At 34.7% G+C, this 11,092-nt stretch overlaps 3 protein-coding genes across 5 annotated transcripts in view; 2 read left to right on the top strand and 1 right to left on the bottom strand.

Moving 5' to 3' along the window:
• The window catches only part of LOC111448214 (AT-hook motif nuclear-localized protein 1-like), a 2,952-nt gene extending 2,198 nt beyond the window's left edge, over positions 1–754 (top strand). For both annotated transcript variants that reach the window (XM_023087694.1, XM_023087687.1), the window contains 2 exons: positions 148–309; positions 422–754. In XM_023087694.1, coding sequence (XP_022943462.1) covers positions 148–309; positions 422–652 — 393 coding nt within the window. In that variant the 3' untranslated portion in view covers positions 653–754. The remainder of the gene's footprint in view (positions 1–147; positions 310–421) is intronic.
• A 2,295-nt stretch (positions 755–3,049) lies between these two features.
• On the top strand, positions 3,050–5,303 carry LOC111448261 (RNA polymerase II transcription factor B subunit 5). Of its 2 annotated transcripts, none has more exons than XM_023087745.1 (3): positions 3,050–3,145; positions 3,420–3,510; positions 4,850–5,303. In XM_023087745.1, exons 2-3 carry the CDS (start codon positions 3,476–3,478, stop codon positions 5,025–5,027), a joined length of 213 nt encoding a protein of 70 aa, XP_022943513.1. In that variant the 5' UTR covers positions 3,050–3,145; positions 3,420–3,475; the 3' UTR covers positions 5,028–5,303. The 2 variants fall into 2 exon arrangements, with proteins under 2 accessions (XP_022943513.1, XP_022943520.1); XM_023087752.1 differs by having other exon boundaries at positions 3,057–3,145; positions 3,430–3,510.
• Positions 5,304–6,288: 985 nt separating this feature from the next.
• Positions 6,289–10,820, bottom strand: LOC111448252 (protein cornichon homolog 4-like). The gene is made up of 4 exons (XM_023087733.1): positions 10,460–10,820; positions 9,445–9,626; positions 6,810–6,932; positions 6,289–6,713 (listed from the first exon to the last, which is right to left on the bottom strand). Exons 1-4 carry the CDS (start codon positions 10,529–10,531, stop codon positions 6,680–6,682), a joined length of 411 nt encoding a protein of 136 aa, XP_022943501.1. The 5' UTR covers positions 10,532–10,820; the 3' UTR covers positions 6,289–6,679.
• Positions 10,821–11,092: the final 272 nt, after the last annotated feature.

Here is an 11,092-nt window from a genome sequence, read left to right as displayed (position 1 = left end):
TTTTTTTTTTTTTTTTTTTTTTTTTTTTTTTTTTTTTTTTTTTTTTTTTTTTTTTTTTTTTTTTTTTTTTTTTCACTTTATAATTTGCCATTGTTTCAGGAAGTGCAAATATGGTCATAGGTTAAGATACTCCTCTTTCCTTCTCAGGGTCGGTTCGAGATATTGTCGTTGTCAGGATCGTTCATCCCGAGTGACAATGCAGGAGCTAGGAGTCGAACTGGTGGAATGAGTGTTTCCTTAGCGAGTTCAGACGGACGTGTCTTTGGTGGTGGAGTTGTTGGTTTGTTAGTAGCTGCAAGTTCTATTCAAGTATAAATATCTCATTTTCTATCGGCTTGTTTTATGATGAACTTTTTGTATGGTGTCTATTTAGTCCGTAAACTTGTAAATTTCTTGAACCTAACAACTTTGAAAAATGTAGGTGGTAGTAGGAAGCTTTATATCAGGGAACCAACATGAACAAAAATCGAAGAAACCGAAACAAGACATTGTATTACCGGTTTCAGCTCTTCCGATATCCCCTGTTGAATTGAAGTCATACATGACAACAACGACAACGACAACGACAACAACGCCATCATTCCGTGCTGAGACTTGGTCACCTTTAGGGCTAGATTTGAGAAGTCAGCCAACCGATACGAACGTAAGTTAATTATTTTTTTAGTACCAAGTTCTCTCTTCGTCTTCTTGTTCATCTTGTTTGATATTTCAAGCTCCTATGTCCTAAATTCATTTTTTTGTGTTATACTCGGTGGACATTTTATTAACTTTATACCTTAAAAATAGTGGACATCGACCCCGACCAAGGCAATAGACCAATCCATTTTGCTAACGTGTGGATCAACAATTTTAATAATACAATTATGGTTATTATAGATAACGGGATCGCATAATTTTATACATTATTTTTCTATTGTGTGTACATTTCTATAATGTTGGTGTTACGAGTAAGGGTTTTAGAGCCTTTTTCCGACCGAAGGCTGCTACGTTAAACTAATAGTTTCGAAAGTAAATGAGACCTTATCACGGTCTTACAAATCTACAACTCCTTTTAATGAGCGAGCCAATACATTTCATAGCAGCAAAATGAGTTCGATCCATTAGGTCCTACGATTTATTCGAAAAAGAAATGAGAGACAAAAAAACATCTATAAAAACATCTCTTTTGCAAGGACACATTTAATAAAGACAACAAGAACTTTATAAAAGAAAACGAGCCTCCATATGTAACAGCCCAAACCCACCGCTAACAGATATTGTCTACTTTAGCCCATTACGTATAATGTGTGTACTAGGGAGAGGTTTCCACACTCTTATAAGAAATGTTTCGTTTCCTCTACTTTGAACTGAAACCCACTGAAGACATTATATCACCGACAATATAGTCTAAACCTATGACCTCCCTCGTTTTCAGTCGACATAAAACGGACACAAAAAAACAGCAAGGTTTTAAGTGGGGTTTCTTATAACCCAAGGCACACGGTTTTAAAAGAAAGTTGTTTGTTTAGGAAAAGTCTTTAAGGCCAAGATTATATATAAAACACTTCTTCCCTTATGTTAATGCAAGAACAATGGCTTCTATTTTACTTTAAATAACAAATCCTCCCTCATATTATGCTTCCAACATTTCATCATTTATTCCTAAAATACCCTCAACCGTGCAATTTAACAAAGTCCAGTATAGCTACGTGAATAAAACGTCCATTTCATTTTTTAGGGCATTCATGATCTTTTAAATTTTTAAATTTTAAATTTTATGATAATCGAATTTTTATAGCAAGCTGTATCAAGTTATAAGCTATTATAGTATAAATTAATGCATAAAACGCGTCTACGAGAGAAAGGTTTTCATACCCTAATAACAAATGTTTCGTTCCTCTCTCCAACCGACGTGGGATCTCACAATCCACCCCCTTGGGGACCAACGTTCTCGCTGACACACCGCCCGGCGTCTGGCTTTATTACCATTTGTAATAGCCCAAGCCCACTTTCCCTTTTTGGGTTCTCTTCAAGTATTTAAAATGCGTCTACTAGGACTATGTTTCTACACTGTTATAAGAAATGTTTGGTTCTCTTCTCCGCTGCGAGATCTCGTAACTTCTTAAAAAATATTCATAATTTAATAAATAATTTTTTTTTTCATAAAAAATTAGAAAACTTCTTTAATAATTGAGGATAAAATAATAATAAAAGAAACATTAGGGATCAATTTATAAATTTATGGAAGTATAAATAGAAATAGGAGGAGGGGTTTGAGGAGGGAGTGAATGGCAAAATGGGAATGAGAATTATGGTGGGATTGGTGGCTGTCATGGCGGCGGCGGCGGCGGCGGTGGTGGTTTTGTTGGTAACTTCAAAATCATCTCAATTTTTTCGAAGTACTAAGCTTCTTGGGAGTCCTCATTTCATGTTCTCAGTCTTCAACTCTATAATTCTTCTCATAATTGCGTCGTACCATTGGCCACCACCTCGTCAATCTTCCTATCATATACGAAAAGGGTCGTGCTATCCAGGGTCATATCACGGATACTATACCTCTTGTCAACACATTGAATTCTGTGCTCGTAATGATGAACATGAAGATGACCATAAAAATGAGAAAGATGATAGATACAACGACGAAATCGGGCAATTATATGAAGATGAAACCGAGCAATGTGACGAGGAAGATGAAGACGTTGATGATGAGAATGAAACCGAGCGATGTGACGAAGAAGACAATAACGATGAACTGGAGAAGAGGATAGAAGAGTTCATAGCTGAAGTGAACAAGCAATGGAGAGAAGAGAAGTTACGAGACAATTTGCTTAATCAATTTTGTTCGAGAAATGTTTATATTTAAAATTAAATTAAAATAATAAAGATTTATCATTTATGTTTTTTGGTTTTAATAAAAAAAAATGATGCTATTGTTGTTTAATTTGGTTTATTGGTTAAATAAAATTATAACAATATTTAAAATCACTTTCAAATGTCTATTTAAATTCATTTTATTTTTATTTAAATTAAAATGATAAAACGATATATTTTTATTAATTTAATTTACCTTATTTTTTACTCAGTTTTTGAGTTGCAGTCGTTTGAGCGTTCCCGTGCGGATCTTCTTCTTCCTTCTTTTCTCCTCCGCTGAAGAACAAACACACCGGTAAGTTCATGCCACTGATTACGCCGATGCCTTATCTCGATCTAGGGTTTTGCGATGTTCTACTATGTATTCGTTTCTCCTAACTTAATTTTACGTTTTGATCGATTTCCTGGATAAATTTTACTTTGACGTGCTCCGAAATCAACATCCTTTTGTTTTATTCCCTTATGGAAGTTCATATTTGTTCTTCTGGGCCACTCTTTGATGACAATCGAATCGATTAGCCTCTGAGAATTCAATATTCTTGATTAATCACTTGGAAATTGGAATGTAGGGGCTTTCAGTTTTCGTTGCTTGCGGCTTCCCTTTGAGCGTGGACGTTTTGACATCATGGTTAATGCCATTAAAGGACTATTCATCTCCTGGTAATACTTCAAAGATAGATATCGATTTTGTTGGGCTGCACTTTCTCTTGTTTGATTATTGAGTGAAATCTACTTTTCTTCCGTTGGTTGTTTCATCTTCTCTTTGGAATTGTTTTGACATTTGAATAACACTGCTTCTTAGAGATTAGAACCTTCCATTGTGATATTGTCTATTGGTAATCTGTTCTTTTCTCTGTTGGGATAGAATCCTTGTGATAGCTATGAGTACTGAAATGACAGAGCTTAAAAAGACCAGACTGTGATGTTGTCTACTAATTCTTGGGATCATGTTCTCTTCTTCTTCTTCTTCTTTTAATCCCTATTTGCTTGATGATCTCTTTTGAACACTGGGACAGAGTCTTTGAGATTATTTTGACATTTGAATTGAGAAAGCTTCTTTAAATGACTAGAAAGTTTTACTGTCATGTTGTCTACTTTGGAGTCATGTTCTACGTTTCTTTCATCCCTTTTTACTTGATGATCTCTTTTGGACACTGGGATGGAGTGTGAGATCCCACGTCAGTTAGAGAGGGAAACGAAGTATTCCTTTTAAGGGTGTGGAAATCTCTCTCTAACCGACACGTTTTAAAACCTTGAGGGGAAGCCCAGAAGGAAAAGTCCAAAGAGGACAATATTTGCTAGCGGTGGGCTTGGGTTGTTACAAGTGGTATCAGAGCCAGACACCGAGTGGTGTGACAACAAGGATGCTGGCCCCAATGAGGGTGGATGGTGAGATCCCACATCGATTAGAGAAGGGAACGAAGCATTCCTTAGAAGGGTGTGGAAACCTCTCCCTAGCAGACGCGTTTTAAAACTTTGAGTGGAAACTTGAAAGGAAAAGCCCAAAGAGGACAATATCTGCTAGCGGTGGGCATGGACTGTTACATAGAGTCTTTAGAATTAGTATGGCATCGGAAACTACTGCGCTTTTGATTGACTAGAAACTGTCAGTGTGATATTGTAGATTACTTGGGATCTTGTTCATTTCTTTTCTTTTCTCCCTGTTTTCTTGATGATCTCTTATAAACACTGGGATAGATTCATTGGAATGTTGCTATGAGTTTTTGTTTCTCATTGAATGTAAAGAAGTTTTGAAGAATTATGACCTTGGCAGATTCCTTGGTTCATAAAATTTGTTATTTGCAATTGTTTGCAAAGCTTAAAACTGATATTAACTATCTTTCCCATCTTGAATTGGGGATCCTTGATACATCTTTATCCTAGTTTTACTGAGGTAGTTTTAAACTGAGATTCTAGGGATTTTTTTTTTTTTTCCTGTTCTTGAGATAAATTTTATTTTCTTCTTAGATAATAGAAATGATTTTCTTCCTTGGTGCAGTGACATACCTATGGGACAATTTATCATCAATTACAATGCATCCCTACCTGCATCCCATAGATTTATCATCCATATTTTGGACAATACTCACATGTTTGTGCAACCCAATGTAGCTGATATGATTCGAAACGCCATGTCTGAATTTCGAGATCAGAATTCGTATGAGAAGCCTACTTGAATCCCCCTGCCCCCCACTGTGTTGGTAGTGAAGGACTTTGAAGTTATAGATTTTACTTCTAAAACTTATCTTTCGTCCCAACTGTTTCACTTGTATTAGTGCAATATATCTCAACAAACTTGAAGATCTGGAATGGTGGAGACTATGAGCTGCCAGTAATTCTCAACCTAAAAATGACTGATTTTGTTTTCGTAAGATATTTGTGAATATTTGATCAGTTTGTGCGTACTTAGACTATTTTTAAATAACAATTGCTTGGCATACTACATTTGGTCATTAAGAAAATATGTAATGTTATATTATAGATAGATAGATGATCATGACTTGCACTCGTTTTCTCGAGTCTTCTATTAGTTACTATTAGTCATTAGGTTAACCTAGAAGGGACACTAAATTTGGTAGCTAGTTTTTGCTTTGTTTTTCTTGTTAAATGAGTCATCATGTGCTAACTTGTGTTGATAAATGAGTTTTTGGGCTGTTCTTGTGGAAGGATTGAGAACTTTATTGATAGTGAAAGTGTTCAATATTTTGATAAATTTCAGGTTGGTTTGGTTTAATTGATCTTTTAACAGATGAAAATCAACATATTTAGAAAAATTACGGTCTTGTTTTTCATTTTTGCCTTTTGATTTTTCCCAACTATGAACATTTGTTCTGTTAAATGTTTGTCAAATTTTAAAATTTGGCTAACAATCCAAATCTGAGTTTTAAGAAAAAGTTCAAAACTTGAAAAAGAAATTAAGAGGAAGTATATAGTTTTTGAAAAGAGAGTTAAAAATGAAATCATAGTTTCTATTGTTTAAATCTCAACAAAGAACACAGTTTGCAGAGCTAAACAAAATCATTCATTCGGTTCAATTTCTTAATTTGATAAATATGATATATCTCTTAAGTTATGAAATTTTTCACGTTTATATCATGAAAAAACCTACCGATCCATGATATAATATCTCAATTAATAGAGCTATTCTCAAATTGGCAACACTTGCGAGTCAAATGTTGTCCAATATATGTTATTTCATCAACTAAACAACCTACGAGTCAAATGTTGTCCAATATATGTTATTTCATCAACTAAACAACCTAGCTTGGACAAACATAATGCTCGCAAGTCAAATGCTCGAGCTTAGTTATACTGGAGTGTTCATTTCCAGTTGAAAATGAAACATATTCATTAAGAATCAATCTCTTTTTCTTGTCTACAGAAAAAAACCAAAAAAAAAAAAAAAAAATCTCAAAGAAATTCACAAGAAATAATAAGTAAAGAATGTGAGTCTTGAACACTTGTTCCCTTTAGACTCAAATTCCTCCATAATTATAAATCGAGTTCATAGTCACATAGGAATTGCCATTGCCTAAAATGTCTGTGCTAGCTTGTGTGTGACAGGGAGACATCAATCATCATAGTTATTTCAACCATGAAAAGTACCTAACAGAATGTATTGACAAGCCTGATTTGAAGTGGAGAAGGTGCAAATTAGAGCCAGTCAAGCGCTGAATCTCTCTCCAAAATAGATTTTAGTTCCTAGCCCAACGAGAATGTCCTTGAAATCTGCCAAGTGCGGGAGCTTCAGAAAGAGATACTGAAGGGTAGAAATTCAACTCACAAGCCATTAAGATACAATCAACTGCATGCAAACAATTGTTTCTACTTATTCATCATCTTCCAAAGCATAATATATCATCCTGCGATCACAAATCAGGCAAACTCGGTCAGAGGCATTTAAGATTAGAAAAGGCAACAAAACAATAACATGAAAGGGCTTTCCCATCTTGAAGTACCAAAATACAGAGAGGAAGAGGAGGAAAACTAGATAGGCTAGTTTGAAAAGCCGTTGCTTCTTTTCCCAGTTTAGCATATTGAATATCTCTGTAACATCTATCAGGTGCTGTCTTCGTAGATACCTGGTCACGAGAAAAAACTGCTGAGTATAGTGATATGCATATCATATCAAGGTGTGTTTTAGGGGTACGGTAATTTTAGGAAAGCCATTTGGGGTAACTTCCAGGGTTATAATTAGGATAGTAGGAGTGTACTAGTATTTAGCGAAAGAAAGAGTTAAAAGCATTCCTTAGTTCTTTGAGATCAGAAGTTCAAATCCTCACACCATTCAAATCCTCACCCCACATTTATTATACTCCATTAGTAACGTGGTTGAGTTACAATTAAAAGAAGTGAAAAGGGATGGAGGTAGGGAATAGTATAGTTGATTTAGGCTTGAAAATGCTCAAGAGGGATGTTCCAAGTACCTTAGATACTTGGACGTACTTGGAGAGTTAATTGTATTCCTATTCCTTTATCCTTCTATCTTATAATATAACTTCAAGTCTTTTATTTCTATCAAAATACTGCGGAGCTGCAAACACGACCACTCAACTATACAGGTAACTGCGAACGCAATAGCTGGGAGGTGAATCACCAAAATATCATGATTGTCATAATGCTTCCTTCAACTCTGAGCCAAAGAAGGATTCTTCCTTTGAATGGTGCCTTAACCACTCAATCCGACAGAGTCATGTCATAGTCCAATTCCAAACAACATAAATTGAGTAAACATTTTCATTCTTAGTTATATTTCAAAAACAAAAACAACTGTTCAAAAAATACTTTTAAATGGTATTATCAAGACATTTAGAAATAGTTTTATACTTGAGGATACAAACTAATAGACCTAAAGTCCATAAGAAAACTTTATCCTTATTTTCCAGGAAACAGAAATGTTTATGGCCATAGAGAGGACATGTCCTGGCCAACAAGATCCTGATTCTTTTGGTAGAAAGTGTGGACCAAGGGCTTTAGTGACCAAAGGCACTTTGAGAACAATGAGGACATGTTCTATATATGATGGAAAAAGAAAAAGGGAATAGGAGCTCTCTCTTTCTTACCTTCCAAAACTCTAGAAATCTATAATCACTAACTTTATTTTCTAAGACCCTGTTTGATGACCCATTTGGCTTAGCTTTCGAAAACATATATAAAAGGTAGATAACAAAACAATGGAACTCATACGTAGAAACAGTATTAATAAGCTTAATGTTTTTAAAAGCAAATGATTGAAAGGCATAGTATATTAGTTTTTCAATCAATGAAGTCCTGCCACCATTCTACGCTACCACAAGCATTTTCAGAGATGGAAGCCAAGCAAGCTCCAACCCTATACCTTGTAAACACATCGAGGGTAAGTCATATTCCTTGGTCCAGTAAAATGTATTCTACTTAATTAGCACCGTTGCATATTCTCCAAACTCCAAATGTACTCTACTTACAACCATGTATCAATATGATCTAAGCCTATCAAGCACCAATAATTGTAAAATAGCCAAGTGTCGGACATGTCAACACATGTTCAACACGCTGTTTTGCGTGTCTATCATTCTTTTTTCCTTTCATTTTCTGACACAATGGGAACACACTTGGACACAGCTGGGGACACACAAAGACATGACTGAGACACGTAAATGTTACAAATTTTCAAGTTTTAAGTCTTTTAAGCTCATTTAAAAGAAAGCACAATACCCAACAATTAAAGCCACACATATAAACCTCAAAATACTAGGGTTTCTTTTCAATATCTTCAAACCTTCAATTCACGATTGCATCCATGAAGGGGGAAAAAAACTCACAGCTGCTCATCAATGACAACAACCAACAACCATTGTCAGTTGTTGTCAACCACCAGTGAAGAGGACAAAGATGGGGAAAATATGTAATCTGTAGAAGGATTGTTTTGTTTGATTCTACCTTGTAGTTTTTTTTACAAGACTTGTTGGATATTGCATATTGTTGATGTTGCAGTCTTTTTTTTTTCTTTTTTTTTTTGTGTGTGTGTGTGTGTGTGTGTGTGAGACTTACTGGATATTGTTGACATTGTTTGTTAATTGTTATCTTATCGTTATCTATAAATGTTCTTTTGATGTTTAAAGATAGAAATTTACATTAAAAGTATTAGATATTCATAATATGTCCAAATATACACAAATGTATTTTTAAAAAATTAAAAATAACATTAACATGTTACCAACGAGTTATGTCCTACTTTTTTTTGGAAATCAACGTATTGCCATGTTCATGTTGTCTTGTATCTGTGTTGCATGGCCGTATTTGTGTTTCTTAGATCTAAGCTATGCCGTGACAGTCCAACCCTACAAGGTAGATCTAGCTTTGAGGACAATCATCAAATTTAACATCTGTCAAATCAATGGGAGGCTATGGTTTTTCTGAATGCTCAAAATCAGAAGCAAATAGCCTATATTTTCATAATCATGTGTTTCTTTGGTTAAACAGTATAGTACATTACAAATCATGCATACACGCTTATCTCTAGGAATCTTTGTAACTTTGTGCATAAAAATTGTAACAGATATTACTTGATTTAGATAATAAGTTCAATTAAAGATGAGGGATGAGAACACTTACATTCTCACATTGTAATATATGTAGGGCCCACAAAGTATTGACATACCCCAATGCCCCGTTAAAAGATAGAAGAGGCACAAAACTCCCATAGAAATGAACTCCGGAAAAATCACTTTATTAATTTGAGAAGCAGAGTCATAAGGGTTGATATAATCGAACTCGAGATCTGCCAAGCACATGAGCTACACAAAAGATGATGATTATAAATTACTAAACAAGAAGTTGATTTTGATCTTTCATACTTCAAATGTTCAAAAAGAGGCAATTGATACGTTTAGTTACAAAAGGAAAACTCGATTCGAATAACTTCTAAATATAAATTTAAAATCTTTGAATATGTTTCAATACGAGCTCATACTCACTACCAGTATCTTTCAAATTGAGCTTCTACCAATAGATATTCTAACGATCAATATTAGAACACTCAAACTAAGAATCAGCCAACATGCTGTATTGACCCACGGTATCCATATCTATCACATCCATAAGCCAGAGGGGAGCTGACCATATGTTCATAAATCTGAACTTTAATTGTCCTTCTCATAACAAATGAGATCAAAACTTCAAGAAATTGGGGAAAAGCAATAAAAAGTTCAAATTATTAAAACAAGAACACCAGAGAGTATGGCAAAAAATTAATAATTCGACGTGAAATCCAAAGAAAATAATAGTAATAACAAGTAAACAAACAAAAAACAAGGATCGCCAGCCGCTGCTGGAACACTCAATACAAATCTAATCCAAGGTGCACTCGAGATTTACGCTTTCTATAAAAGTACTTCCAAATTGACATGCGAAGACGAATATGTGAACATAATTGTGCAAAACACTAATCCCTCCGAGCTGAAAAAAACGTGAATCGAAATACTCATTTACTTAAAATTAATGATGGTAAGCAATGTATCCGCCTACGAAATTTTGAGATAAACCGTCTTTGATTCAAACAGATTCTACCTTACCAACTTGAACTGAAGATAATTCGCGAAAAACAGACGAGATAGGGTTTCAAATTTACCTGATATATAAGGACAATCAGAAGAGCTATGAGAAAGAAGAATGAAACGAGCCACACATATAGATCCCCCATGCTACTCCTCTCCTCTTCCGCTGTCTCAGGCTTTATTACAAGTGATTTTTGGTTAAAGGCGAACAGAGTGATTGAAGCAACACCATTTCCGAGCAAGATGGCAGCTGAGTGAAGATGCAGTAGAAAGAGATTAGGGCTGAACTGGAAAGTGGGTTAGGATGACCGGAAGAACTCGACGTTGCCGAATGCCGAACGCCGTCGCCGATCGGTTAGCGAGTCAAATTTCAAACGATCCTTTTGGACGGAAATGTTTTCCGGCCTCTTTAGAAATCAAATGCTTAAATTATAAATTTACTGACATAAAAGAAAAATTCAACTATTTCTATAAAATATATACCCGATATTAAATAACGAATCTATCTAATAATAATACATGAATGATCTAATATATATGTATTTAGGGAATAAATCTAACTCTTATCATTCTTTAAATATTAAATAGGTACAAAGATTCATCGTATATCAACAAATTCATGTATTCAGAAGTGCATGAAACAAATTGTCATGTTAGAATTCAATAAAAGTCATGGGTATAGAAAGAAGTGTTTGTAATGGTGTTTC

This window comes from Cucurbita moschata, unplaced genomic scaffold, assembly GCF_002738365.1.
Source record: "Cucurbita moschata cultivar Rifu unplaced genomic scaffold, Cmos_1.0 Cmo_Scf00001, whole genome shotgun sequence".
Taxonomy (NCBI): domain Eukaryota; kingdom Viridiplantae; phylum Streptophyta; class Magnoliopsida; order Cucurbitales; family Cucurbitaceae; genus Cucurbita; species Cucurbita moschata.
Note: the sequence above shows the minus strand (reverse complement) of the source record. Positions and strands in the feature narration are given on the sequence as shown.